The sequence below is a fragment of the Quercus robur genome, chromosome 11, assembly GCF_932294415.1.
Source record: "Quercus robur chromosome 11, dhQueRobu3.1, whole genome shotgun sequence".
Classification (NCBI taxonomy): domain Eukaryota; kingdom Viridiplantae; phylum Streptophyta; class Magnoliopsida; order Fagales; family Fagaceae; genus Quercus; species Quercus robur.
The window spans coordinates 55,383,064-55,397,874 of NC_065544.1; the positions used below are offsets into that span (position 1 = coordinate 55,383,064).

A 14,811-nucleotide genomic window follows, 5' to 3' on the forward strand; every position below is an offset into this window, starting at 1 on the left:
GCAAAGTTTATAATTTTTTTGTTCTAAAAAAGAAAACTCCAAATTTTAGTAACTCAAATAAAACTCGATCCAAATTTTAATGAGCAATATTATATTTTAAAAAAAAAGCCATATCTTCATTAAAAGCAGCCGTCAAGCGTATATTACCTATTGAGTGAGAATTGGGTCCAATGTTTAGTTGTATTGGACCCAATCCAAGTCTTTATTTATTTTAGTCCGCCCGATCAAATATACTTTATTATTTAACAATATCTTACCCTTTGATCCACCAATTAATATTGTCTCTCCACTATCCGATCCAACAATACTTGTACAACAAATCTAATGCCACAAACTTAATTACATTTGCCACAATTTTTCCACATGGTTGATTGTGAGCAATGGGAGAAAATGTAATAATTTATTATTATATAAATAAAAGTGACATGCAACCAATCACAATTTGCCACGTAGTTTATATATATAAAGTTCGTGTTGACAAGCACAGTAAGGTGCTCATTAAAAAATAACTTTATATCAAATCATTTTGCTTTATGTCAAATTGTTTACTAGTTTTATAAGGTCTAGAGTCAACAAAGTTGATTTTTTGAATTTCATTTGTCACTTCAATAATATTTTCATTCCCCTCATCAATTCATTCAAATTTTTTATTAAATGATTCTAAAAAAAAAAAAAAATTATTAAATGAACCCCACAATAAATCATCCTTAATGCGCACTAGTGTTCGTTAACATTTACTTATAAATGCTTATAAAAAAACATTTACTTATAAATAAAAGTGACACTTAGTTACCACATTTGCTCAAAAAAAGTTACCACATTTACCACGCGAGTGATTAGGGGTGGTAGAAAAAAACATAGTCTATATTAAAGTCACATGCAGCAAATTACTAATTGTTGCTAAAGTTTGTACCAATATAACAACTCATACTCAAATCATATCGTCCTTTCTATCCAAAAAAAAAAAAAAAATCCTATCATCAAACGCTGCTCAATCATCACATACATGACGAAAGTTCTCCACCGTCTGATCAATCTGATTTGCCCATAGAACAGAATATGCCAACCAAACCGTACAGAATCTCAACCCATCTCTTTCCCATTGGGCACACAAACCCATATAATAATATAATCAATTTAATAGTATTAAAATCTCTCTCACTCTCTTTACCAAGAAATTATTATTTACAGTTATAAATGTGATTTTTTTTAATCAATAAAATGATATTATTTATGTAAATATATATATATATATGTAAAATTTTTAATCAATACAAAAAATTAAAAATTAAAATTATTATATGATGTCATATTTATGTAAATAATAGTATTTTATTGATTAAGAGATCTAAAAGACCACATCAACCGACCTAATAATTTCTCCTCCCTCTCCATCCATTCATTCCCAAATCTTCTCCGATCTTTATTTTTGGTGATTTATTTTAAATTTTTATTTTTATAAATTTTGTTCAAAAATAGAAAAAAATTATCTCATATATAAAAAAATATAAAAAAAATTGATTCTAATAATAATACTTTGGCATAGAGGCACAAGTGAAAACATAAAACGCAAAACACGAAACACCAAAAACGCGAGACCCGCATAGCTTTGACATAGAGATAGAGGCACAAGTTAACAACGATTTGGGGGAAATTCTCAATTTTCAATTTGGTTTTTGATTTTTAGGGTTAGGGTTTTCGATTTTTTTTTTTCCGATTTCGATTCGAATTTTCGATCGAGAAATTATGGGTGCCGAGGGCGATTCGAGCGAGGCGAGAGTGAGTGTTGGTGTTGGTGGTGAAGAAGAGCAAAGAGAAGAGGTTGTAATCAATATCAGGTGCTCGAATGGTACGAAATTCACGGTGAGGACGAGCCTCGATTCTTCGATTAGTGCATTCAAGGCTGCTTTGGCTCAGAATTGCGATGTACCAGCTGATCAGCAGAGGTTGATTTACAAAGGTCGCATCTTGAAGGATGACCAAACCCTAGAAAGCTATGGTACTCTCTCTCTCTCTCTCTCTCTCTCTCAAAGTTGCGCCCTTTTGTTATACTAATATTTGGGTTTTGTTATTATTCGATGCAATTGTGATTTTTTTTTTTTGTTTAAATTTTTTATACTAACGTTTATATGGTGAAATATATGAACTTAATTTGTCGTGAAAAATGAAAATTTTTAATTTAATTTGATTGTAATTTTTAATGTTTTTGATAGTGAATGCAAAGCTATGGTACTTTGACTCAATTCCTTGATATGGGTTTAGTTATATTAGATGCAATTGCCATTTTTTTTTTTTTTTTGGGTTTCAAATTTGGTCCTTTAATTTGTCTGTGTGTGAATTTTGAATTTAATTTGATTATTAGATTTATTTTTTTTTGATAGTGCATGCGATTGATTATTTTTTGGATAATGAATGCAATCAATTAAGGAGGTAATGGAGAGTATGATTTCGGATAGAATAGAATGGCAGAAATGAACTTATGTGGCTGGTCCTGATTAGTTTGTTGAGTATCCATAGCCGACCCCAATTTTTGGGACTGACCCTTGGTTGCTCATGTTCTTGTAATTGATTCAGATTCTGTATTGGAGATGGGTGTTGAATTTTAGTTATTGGTTTGTCTGTTGAATGTCTTTGATGATAGGAAAGTGAGTTTGTTGGGATTTTTGCTGCTTTTTTTTTTTGGGGGGGGGGGGGGGTGTGGGGGAGGGATTATACATGTCTTTGGGAAACCCTTGGACCTTTTGAAGTTTATTAAACTGTGGTTTTAATTCGATGCAATCAATTGTGTTCTACCATAGGGAAGGGTAGCAGATTGTCTGCCATGTTCTGATGGTGTGCAACTAATCTGAGTGAACTTCTCCTATGTCATAAAAAAAAATATATATATATATATATATTTTTTTTTTTGCCTAGATAATTGAGTCATAGAAATAGCATTGTTCTGGTGAGGAAACTTAACACTCATGTCATGTTGAAGTCAGATGGTACCAATTTTCTTATGGTGGCAGAATGAGAGGTGAAGTGACTATTGTTTGTGGTTGTACCATATATTTTTTATTATGTGGTTTTCATGATCAAATGAATTGGTTATTCCATTGTAATCTATTGGAGTCTTATTTGTAGTATACAGGGAATTATTAGAACAGTTTGCAATATGCTTTATAGGGGTATTTCTTCATCAGAGATTGATTCTTTTTTTTCTTTTTGGGATACTTTCTTTATTGAAGGTTTGCAGGCAGAACACACTGTTCACATGGTTCGTGGTTTTGCTTCAGCTGCGTCAACACCTGCTGGTACTGCCACTGCTACTGCTGCTGCCACTGGTAATTCAGAAAGTCTGAACAATACGCCGGGTGTTACACGGGGTGTTGGTTCAAACGAAGGCGGGGGCTTGGGAAATGCTGGTCTTGGTGCATCTTTATTTGGTCTCAATGCTCTAGGAAGTGGAGGAGCACCTGGCTTATTTGGAGCTGGGCTGCCAGAATTTGAACAAGTGCAGCAACAACTGACTCAGAACCCAAATATGATGAGGGAAATTATGAGCATGCCTGCCATTCAGAGCCTAATGAACAACCCTGAATTAATGCGCAGCTTGATTATGAGCAATCCTCAGATGCGTGATATCATTGACCGGAATCCAGAGCTGGCTCATGTGCTTAATGACCCTGGTATTCTCCGACAGACTATAGAAGCTGCAAGGAATCCCGAGCTCATGCGTGAGATGATGCGAAACACAGACAGGGCAATGAGCAACATTGAAGCTTCCCCTGAGGGATTTAACATGCTTAGACGCATGTATGAAAATGTTCAGGAACCATTTCTGAATGCTACAACAATGGGTGGAAACGCTGGAAATGATTTGGGTTCAAACCCATTTGCAGCACTGTTGGGGAACCAAGGTGGGACACAAGTGAGGGACGGGTCAAATAATCCTTCAACTACTGGTTCTGAAACCACTACAGGACTTACTTCTCCAAATACAAACCCACTTCCAAACCCTTGGAACAATACTGGTGGTAAGTTTTGCCCTTCTTAACTCTTTCAAAGCACTTATGGTCCAGCTTTGGTATCCACACACACACACACACACACACACACACATGTAATAATGTGTAAAGAAGACATAATTCCCTGAATAACTCTCATGCATTTCTTAACTATCTTGAGTTTTACTGTAGTTGGTATTAGTCTGGATATATAGATTAGCCTCTTGTGATTTTATTAGAATTTGTTAATTTTAAATGCTGCTAATTATATTTCTCATGTCTTTTTATACAAAATGTTAGGAGGTACTCAGACAACAACTACAAGGCCAAATCCTGCTGGGGATGCAAGGGCACCTGGTATTGCTGGTCTTGGAGGGCTTGGTCTCCCTGAGATGGAACAGATGTTTAATGGTATCCCAGATTCTACCCTACTCAATCAATTTATGCAAAATCCAGCTGTATCACAGATGATGCAAAGCTTGCTCTCCAATCCCCAATATATGAATCAGGTACTACGACTGGGAAAATTACCTTTAGCTCAATAAATTATTTTTTGTGAGTTGGGATCTTTCATGGGTTAAATAATCTCTCTTTTTTAGATTCTCAGTCTCAACCCTCAACTGCGTGGCATGGTTGATACAAATCCTCAATTAAGAGAAATGATGCAAAATCCAGATCTTCTACGTCAGTTAACTAACCCTGAGACAATGCAGGTATGACTTTGTACACATGGTCTCAATTTGTGTGTGGAGAAAGTGACTTACATGCTTGAGTGCATGTTCGTTTGAACTAGTTGATATTGACATTGAGTTTCAAGTCTTGTCAAGGTGGGAAAAAATCTTACATTTTACTTTTATAACATGATTTGGCCAGTGAGAATATTGTGGTTGATTGAATTTAGTGATCATGCTTGTAACATTTTTACCAAGAAATATAATTGTGATTCACACATGCTTGATGTTTCTTTGGCTCCTTTCTCTGTTTCCTCTTGCAGCAAATGCTAACTTTACAGCAGTCACTTCTGTCTCAGCTCAATCAACGGCAATCAACCCAGTAAGTGTGGATGTGTCTTACTTGATTAGGATTTGGGATTGGTGCCATTAGTTTGCTTGCTGCTAGGTTGTAATAAGATCATCTAGTTTGTGTGCCGGTGCAATTACCTGATGAGTTGTCAGAGTTGTTTCCTAGGTTGTAATTGCTTGCTAGAAATTGAATGAATCAATATACATGGCAACTAGTTTATGCCCCTTGATAATAAGCCTCTAAATGAGTATTATTTTTTGAATTATTCTTGTGAAAGACAAATTTTGGATATATGGCCATTTTATATTGATCATATTGCCACTACTCTATTTTCATCACTATGGACTGATTCAATTTCTCCATGGCTTGTCAAACACACCATTGTTTAAAATACTTGGTGTAAAATATTCATTTTCCCTCAATTTTGATGAATTGTTACTTTATTTAAATTATGGATTATAGTGCCAATTTCTCCTTGCTTGTCAAACATTTCATCTGTGAAAGAGAAATACACCAAATGGTTTTTAACTTGTGTTCTTCATATAGATTCATTTGCATTTTGTTGGCCAGCATTTATAAATCCAATTTGTTGACCCTTAATCATTTGCTGCTCGCTTGCAGGGATCAAGCTCAGACTGGTGGGAATACAGGTAGTTCACAAGACTACGATTTTAGAAATGAATATTCATTATGATTATTCTTTTGTCTTACGTTCCCTTTCAATTAGATTCATTAGATTTGATGTTTGTTCATAACAGGAGCACCTAATGCTGCTGCATTGGAGTTGATGATGAACATGTTTGGTGGTCTTGGAGCTGGCAGCTTGAGTGTTCCAAATAACCCCGATGGTTAGAATTCTTAATTGATATCATTTTCACTTAATCTAGCTGTTAGGTTGCCACTAAATATGTCATTTGTTTTTGTAGTACCTCCGGAAGAACTGTATGCAACTCAGCTTTCACAGCTTCAAGAAATGGGTTTCTTTGATACTCAAGAGAATATCAGGGCACTGCGTGCTACGTCTGGGAATGTCCATGCTGCAGTAGAGCGACTTCTGGGGAATCCTGGACAATAACTTCCTTAGGGTTTACATTTTTATATTTACTCGGGGAATTCTCATTTGGACATGTAAGAATAGTTAAATTTGTACCAGTGTCTTTTAAAGGCATACAATGTGCACAGACGAACATTTCATTTTGGGCGTGTTAATAAGCAAGGACACGCTGTGATAGAGCTTTCAGCTTGTGGGTATAATCACGAGCATTACCCGATTATTTTGGTGCCCTTTCTCTCATGTACATACATATTTTCAATATGTTTTTTTTATTTTTATTTTATTTTATGATACTATTCTCATCATATCTGAAATCTTTTGGATTTTATTTGTGTAATGATCACAAAACCCACCTGTGTTTACATTGATGATTGAACTAGGAAAAAGGAAACAGTTGTTGCAAAGAGATTGCTCTCTTTCTATGTCCCATAAAGGTTAAATTTTTTTCTCTGCTTGATGTCCCATAAAGGTTCAATTATCTCATAGAAATCCATCAATCAATCGGTTCTGCATAGGTTTTCTGTTTAAATATGTTGAAAATTTCACTTGGAAACAAGGGGGAGGGGAAAAAGATAAGAGATGATGGGGGGTATTTAGTGGAAAACACCGATGGAGAATTTTAGCTCCTAATAGGAAATCATTATTAATCCAATCAATGGAATTTTAAGTCTACCCAATGTCTTGCTTTGGTGTAAATTTACGATTATCACGAGAAAAGTGTTTGTTGAGGAGGGTAAGAGGATTGTGCGGAATGACTGAGAATATTAGGTTAAAACAGATGAGTGAGGCATGTTAATTAAGGCAGGAGACAGATTCTAGCTTGATTGGAACACCAATTTCAAAATAACACTTGTCTAAGAATAGGTGAACTAAAATTTAGTTAGTCTCATTTGATTGGCCTTATCCTGTTGTGCTTAGCACATTTTTGCCAATTTGGAATGTTTTGCCCTAATGAGACCATAATTGGCTCTACTTATAAGTAGATATTTCCAAGAAATAAGGATGTTTTCTTCATGGATCTGGTGTATTAGGTCAAATCTTCCTAGTCAGGATGACAGGATCCTTATGATTTTCCTAATTTTATGAAACCCTGTCCTTTTATGGTCTTGATTTCAACCCAAGATTAGTCTGGCATGCAAAGTCAGTACCTGTCTTTCCGAAGGTGTTAAGGGACTCAAATTGTCTTGGTCTAATTCAATTAGTGCTTCTAAATTGTCAATTCCTAATCACTTATATATAGGTGATAGCAAGATGAAATTTTCCTTACTAGTATTAAGCCTAATGAGGGATCAAGACGGGTCTATGCCACCTAGGCTAAGGCCTCAGGGTATCAGATCTTACAATTAAATTGTATTCAGCAACGAAACGCACTAAAACCCTCGGCTCCATTAGCATTGTTCAAGTAAGGCTGTGGAAATGTCTGTCATTTTATCAACCTCTCTTGCCCCTCTTTCTAAGATCAACAATCCATGTTAAGTGGCATAAGTCACCTAACGGGTTGGTTCAAATTAAATACTAAGGGATCTTCTGTGGAAAACCAAGGCCTTGCCAGTAGTGGGGGGATTATTCGTGATAACAATGACAATTGTGTAAAGGGCTTTTCAAGGTCCATTTTTTTTTTTTTTTTGGTTGAAAGGAAAGCTTCATTAAAACTAAACAGCAGGGCAGAGCCTGGAAGTACACAGACCGTGGCTATCAGCCTCAAAAACACTTAGAACGTCCACAGGCGGACTAGAATACAAAATAAAATCCATAAATTGCGAGTAACCAAGGCTAGCTAGACGATCCGCACACCCATTCGCTTCACGGAAGATATGCTTAACTCGACAGTGGGGGATATGGGAGACCAAAAATTTGTAGTCTTCAAAGAGGGGGGAGATAACAGAGTTAGAGTAATTAGGATTGTTAATGGCATCTACAAGAGCTTTAGCATCCATTTCCACAATAATCTTGGAGGAGTTTAATTGCTGACATAATAGGAGCCCGTCCCTAAGGGCCCAAAGTTTGGCCAAAAAGCTGCTGGCACTCCCTAATTTCCTAGAGAATTCGACAACCCAGTTGCCATTCTCATCCCTTATAATGCCTCCACCCCCAGCTGATCCCATCACACCATTTGTAGCCCCATCCGTGTTTAGCTTCAACCAACTTGTGTCAGGTTTTTCCCAGCAGATTTTTTTGGCAATCCCTTGTCTGCGCTGCTTCCACTTTCCTGCACAGTGGAAAAATTCATTGGACTGCATAATGATCTCCTGCACAATATTTGGGTTAGTGCCCTTGTTTTTGAAAACCAGCTGGTTTCTTTGTTTCCAAATGATCCAAATGGTGAATAAGAATAGGGAATCCCAGGGGGGACAGTCAGCCGTGTGGTTGGTCTTGTCACGACAATTGGAAAAGAGCCATTCACTAGTTGATTGAGAAAAAAAGGAGGGATTCAAATCTTGGTATCAAAGCTGGGCCTAGATGAGTTTAATGCGCATGCAGTCACGAAGAGCATGGGAAACGGATTCAGATTCCAAATGACACAAAGGGCACGTTGGATCTTGATTAATCCCTCTGCCTACAAGACACTCCTTTACCCTGATGCTACCATGCATACACTTCCACACAAACACCTGGATTCTAGGAAGAGTGTTGAGCTTCCATATCCATTTACCTGGAAAGGATTCGGTCTTTGAGGGATCAACAGCAAGGCAATAAGCACTCTTTAACTCAAAAGTACCCTTTAGAGATGGGCTCTAGGCTATTTTATCAGTTCCCCATTGAGAATAGGCGTTGGTATGGCTTGGATCTTAGCTTTTATGTCATCAGGAAACTCAAAGGGAATTACTGACCAATCCCAGTCGTATAGGGCAGCCACATCCTTGACTTTGAGATGAGCTATATCACGGGGGAGGGGGCCATGGATGAGGTGTCTAATCAGTCCACGATTTAACCAACGGTCAGACCAGAAGTTTAGGCTATTGTCATGCCCAGGAATCCACTTCACCCCATTTTTGAAAACATCTTCTCCTTTTTTCATACTTCTCTAGGTGATGGAGCAAGGAAGCCTCGAATCATTCTTGGAATCTACTCTCAGTTTGGTGCAGTATTTCAATCTAAGCACTCTAGCCCATTGAGAATCACTTTCCTTATGGAATCTCTAGTTAAGTTTACCCAAAAGTGCCGTGTTTCTACCTTTGGCTGACTGCAAGCCTAGCCCGCCTAACTCCTTTGGCTTGGTGACCTTATGCCAGTTTACCCAGTGAATCTTTTTAGTGCTTTCCGTGGACCCCCATAAGAAGTTTCTATTGACCCTATCTATCCCTTCAAGAATCTTGTTAGGTAGGGACACATTTTGCATGACATGAGCTGGAATAGTGGATGAGGAGGATTGAATCAGAACAATTCTTCCTATCATCGAGAGAAGATTGGCTTTCCACCCAGCCAACTTCTTTTTGACTCTGTCTAGCACAAACCCGAAGTCTTGCCTATGAGAGCTTGAGTGTTTTAGAGGGTAACCCAGGTATTTGCTAAGATTCGATGTCTCCTGAAAACCCAACAAATTAGCAAGCACCTCCCTTTGGTTCGGATCTATGTTAGGTGAGAAAAATACCCGAGATTTTTCTGCACTAATAGTCTGACCTAAGCTGACACAGAACTCTTCAAGCACCCCCTTAATTGTGGCACAATTTTCTGTGCCAGCCTTACCAAATAAGATTAGATCATCTGCAAAGAAAAGATGGGAGAAAGCTAACCCACTTCTGGAGGTCTTGACTCGAATCCAATGCTTGGAGTTGCACTTTTCCTCAATTAAAGCCCCTAAAAACTCCATGCAGAGAATGAACAAATACGGAGAGAGCAGGTCGCCTTGCCTAATGCCTCTTGAAGGACAAAACGACTCAAGTTTGCCTCCATTAAACAGCAAAGATGTTGACACAGAGGAGATACAGCTCATGATGAGGTCCAAAAGGTTAGAAGGAAAGTTGAATCTAACCAACATGTCTGGAATAAACCCCCACTCAAGCTTGTCATACGCCTTCTCAAGATCAATTTTAATAGTCATATACCCTTTTCTCCCTTTGGTTCTTCCAATAGAGTGAATAAGCTCTTGAATAATGATAGTGTTGTCCACACCTCTTCTTCCTGGAACAAAAGCAGCTTGATACGGAGAAACCAACCTCTCAAGGTGTGGCCTTAATTTGGCCACAATAACTTTAGTGATGATCTTGTACACAGTGTTGCTAAGTCTTATCGGTTTGTAATTCCCGAAAACCTCCGGTCCTTGGATTTTTGGGATGAGAACAATATGGGTTTCATTGAGATACTCTGGGACTCTCCTGTTCTCAAAAGCTCTCATGACTTCCTCAACCACAGAATCCCCAACAATCAGCCAGAACCTTTGAAAGAAGCCTGCATGCAACCCATCTGGGCCTCGGGCTTTATATGCCTTCACGGATCAAAGAGCATTCTTGATTTCCTCCTTGGTGACCATCATATCTAAAGATCTCTTTTCCTCATTCGAGAGTTGGGTTTGCCACTAAAGGTTATGAATAGGCTTTCGAGGGACCATCATTTGAAAGGTAGTGTAAAGGGAAATAAATCCCTTTCTAAAGTGGTCCATGACGCCACCTTCCTCCGTAATCCACTCCCCCACCTCATTTTTAATCGAGGCAATGTGATTTCTTTTCCTTCTAGCTAAGGCCGACATATGATAGAAAGAAGTATTCCGGTCTCCTTGAATCATCCAATTTATCCTTGATTTAAGTGCCCATAGGTCTCTCTCCTGATCTAAAATAACTTCGAGCTCTTTGTGAAGCTGATTCTCAAAGTTGATTAGAGAGGCATTGGGACTAAGAGCTATGGCACGTTGGATTCCATAAATTCTAGCCAAAATTCTCTTCTTTTTACTATGAATTTTCCCGAACTGGTTCTTATTCCAGGAAGTTGCTTCTTTAGTAAAATGTTTAATGGATTCCTCTAGATTCCTGGTATTGACCCAAGTTTACGAGACAATGCTGGGAAAGGACAAATCAAATAGCTAGAAACTTTGAAATCTAAATGGCTGATTGAGCATAATGGACCTTGTAGGATGGGTTTCCATGAGGATTGGACAGTGGTCTGAGTGATATCTGGGCAAATAAGACACTTTAGCCTCCGGGTATAACAAGCACCACTCTGGGTTTACGAAGAAACAATCAATTCTTTCAAGAATTAAGTTGTTGATATCCCTTTTGTTGGTCCAGGTGTACCTTGGACCAGAGAATCCCAAGTCTAGCATATTTCATCTATCTAGACATTCCTTGAACAATAAAGACCGATTGATGCTAACCCTTCTGCCCCCAAACTTATCCTCTTCCATTAAAGGTTCATTGAAATCTCCCACCATAATCCATGGCTTATTGTGCAATTCTGCAACTTTTGTTAGATTTTCCCACAATACACATCTTACTACACTCCTAGGACTAGCATAGATAGCAGAAAAAAAACCAAGCAAAGTCAGAGGATCGTACCTTAACTTCTACATGAATTTCTTGCTCAGTGATGGCAAGAGCATTGATTTCCACTCTGTCTGAATTCCATAAGAGCTAGATTCCACCAGTAAAGCCAGTAGTATCAGATCGGATAGCGCCTTCGAAAGGAAGTCTGTTTGTGATTTCCTTCGCACGGTCTCCACCAACTTTAGTCTCCGTGACCATAAAAATCGCAGGATTGTGAATCCGCACTAAATCATGCACATGACTCTGAAAATTGGGATTCAGAGCTCCCCTACAATTCCAGCAATAATATTCATGGTTAACTCATGGATGGGGGGTAGGCACTCATCAAAAGGCGGCCTTATCCCCATTTCCCTCCTCAAAATCCATCTTATCTTCACCAACATTTCGTTGGATTGACCCTTTTCCGGACAGAGTGTCAGAATAGGCTTAAGAACACCCATCTCCATCTCCCAAGCTATTGAGAGCAGTCCGAACCTCAATAAGTTTGGTATCAGACCCCAAGTTGGATCCGTTAGTGTCCAGACAAGCTTCCAATCCTTCCTCAAGTTGCGAATGAACCAACTCAAAACTCTGGTGGGCTCCGCACTTCTCTCCTCGATGAAAATTTCTGGGGTTGCGACTACCCTCCCCTCTAGACATAATGCCCATCTCGGATTTGTCACGGGCCACAAACTTGAAGGCTCCGTGTGGGTGGTCAGCCGCTCCATGATTGAAGAGAGATGGAGATTCTGCAGAGAAGGTGTTTGACTGATTTTGGGGAGCAGCGACGTTAGTAGGGTAACCACTAATACCCATTCCCCTTGGAATTTCTTTCATACCCTTCACAAAGGTCCTAGATTTGTTCTTTGGGTGCAAAGGTACTTGGGATAGCAGACTTGGGTTGAATGGGCTCCCAGAGACCTTATCTTGGCCTTCTTGGGCTAATTTAGTGGACTGCGAAAAGCCAAAACCCATGAAAGGCCCTGGTGAAGGCCCATTGCTTGATGTGGTAGCACGACCCACATCCTCACTCATCAGAGGGAGTGCAGAACTTTATGTTGATCTGGTGGTCCCTTTAAGGGGGGTACCTTTTTTTGTCCCTTTCTGCCCAAACCTCTTTCTAGTCACTATCATCCAAGGACCGTATTGTCCTTCTGCCTTATCCGTTCCACTATTAGTTGGCGTGGCTTGCATGCCACCTACACTCATGTCGTCACGCCTCTCTCGTGGGATTTCCACCTGTCTAGCTTCATGTCTCTCCGCCATAACCTCCGATGGCTCCTTGTGGATTATGTGAGGGCAAGCATCTTTGCGATGACCGATCTAGCCACAAGAGAAGCAGAGTTTCTAAATTCCTTCGTAGACCACAGTCTGTTCAAATTGCCCAATAAGGATGGTGTTGATTAATGATTTGTTGGCATCAATTTAAACACATAGCCTGACATATTTACCCCGCGCCTCCATAGCCGTGTGGGTATCAATCCTTAAAACTCTTCTAATAGCTTCACCAGTTGTTTGAGGACTCCTGCTTCATAGAGTTCTATGGGTAACCTGTTGAGTCTAATCCAAACAGCAATCAAAGATACATCCGTTGAATCGGGATTGAAGAAAGGCTCCCATGGTCTAATGGACAAAAAATGCTCTCCAATGAACCACGGGCCTCTTTTCAGAACAACATTGAGATCCTCCTTTAAGTAGAAACGAGCTACGAAAAAATCATTTCCTAAATCAACACAGTCTAATCTCCCTGTAGGTTTCCATAGCTAGTTTAACTTGTTTTGTAGGAATTTGAAGCCCACGGTCCTTCCTACTAACTTCACGATGATAGCTTTTGACCAAGGTTCCCTGATGCGGAGTTTGGTTTCTTTGGAGAGCTTAACGGTGACAAGGCCTTCTCGAAGCTCAGCGGTGGAAGCCTCATCGTCCGATTCAACATCAGAGTCCATAAGGTTGGAGAACTCAAATGCTTGGGCGTAAGCCCCTGGAATCTCCTCTATCAGCTTGTCCTTGAAGGAGCTTTTGGATCGGCTCCAAACATCTTGATTATCTCGGGGTAGAGAGCCCTTGTTGGATCCGTCATTGAACTCAGTATGATGAGACTCCTTTACTTTTTTGTTGCTTCAAGCTAGTTTGGCCTCCTTTTTTCTGGAAAGGGAGCATGGGTTCATTGTTTTCTATTTTTCAAGGTCCATTGGCAGAGCAACTAGCATGCTTGCCTAAATTTGGGCCTTAAGAGATGGCCTTGGACAAGCTAGAGAACTAGGAATTACCCCATCTTTTTGGTGAAATTGGATGCACAAGAGCTTGTTTTGCTTTTAAAAAATGAGCACTCACCTAATATACTGATTTAGAGTAATATATATATATATATATATATATATTGCTGGAATATCAACCAGCTTTCCATAGCTGCCAAGTCAATATCTTTAGAGATTAGAGAATCCAACAAGTGTGCTAATGCTTTTGCCAAGAGAGGGTGTTCTCAAATGAATGACTTTATTTTGTTTTGTTTAAGGATCCTCCTAATGCTATATATATATATATATATATATATATATATTTTTTTTTTTTAGAACTTGATGAATTTGGGACTCTCCCGTGACAAATTAGCAATGGAGGAATTTGGAAAGTAATACAAATAATAATAATAAACATGGATGGATATCAAATTTTCTAGTCCACAAATTTCAAAGTTGAGTTTAGGATTTCATCCACTACAAGTGAAAATTATGGAGAGAGAGAGAGAGTCCAAACTCATCTTTCCATATTTGGCATTTCATACTGCCATATTTGAAGTTAAAAGACCTGCATAGATTCGAACAAAACAACAAAATGTGTTGCTTTTTATTTTTTATTTTTTAAATTCTATTATTTTAATTGTAATTGTATACATGGGAGAATATTGAGGGAATTCCAATGGAAGAAGTAGAGAGTACAAACACAAATTAAAAACATCTAATTACTACAAATATTATATGGCAGTTAATGATCATACCTTTCAAGTTTTAGTATAATACACGTGGTTTCCATCTTTTATCTTATACATACTAGATTAAATTTCTATAAACACTTTATTTATTGATTAGAAGATTTGCACTTAGAACTTCATAAATCACATAATGCTTAAGAATTTTGTAGGATGGATAACTTCTAGTGCTGACCCTCGAAATTTGGGATAAGTTTAATTTTAGTATTCAAAGTAAAAAAAAATTCACATTTGCTCCTTGAAATTTCAAAAGAAAAAAATTTATCCCTTCATTTGTGGGGTTATTTACAATTTTGGTATCTTAAA

At 38.3% G+C, this 14,811-nt stretch overlaps 1 protein-coding gene across 1 annotated transcript; it reads left to right on the forward strand.

Annotated features, from left to right (window-relative positions):
• Positions 1-1,512: 1,512 nt before the first annotated feature.
• On the forward strand, positions 1,513-6,283 carry LOC126707687 (ubiquitin domain-containing protein DSK2b-like). Its single transcript, XM_050407518.1, has 8 exons — positions 1,513-1,999; positions 3,228-4,016; positions 4,287-4,495; positions 4,586-4,699; positions 4,981-5,039; positions 5,631-5,659; positions 5,768-5,857; positions 5,936-6,283. The coding sequence occupies exons 1-8, from the start codon at positions 1,747-1,749 to the stop codon at positions 6,082-6,084; spliced, it is 1,692 nt and encodes a 563-aa protein (XP_050263475.1). The 5' UTR covers positions 1,513-1,746; the 3' UTR covers positions 6,085-6,283.
• The last annotated feature ends 8,528 nt before the right edge of the window (positions 6,284-14,811 follow it).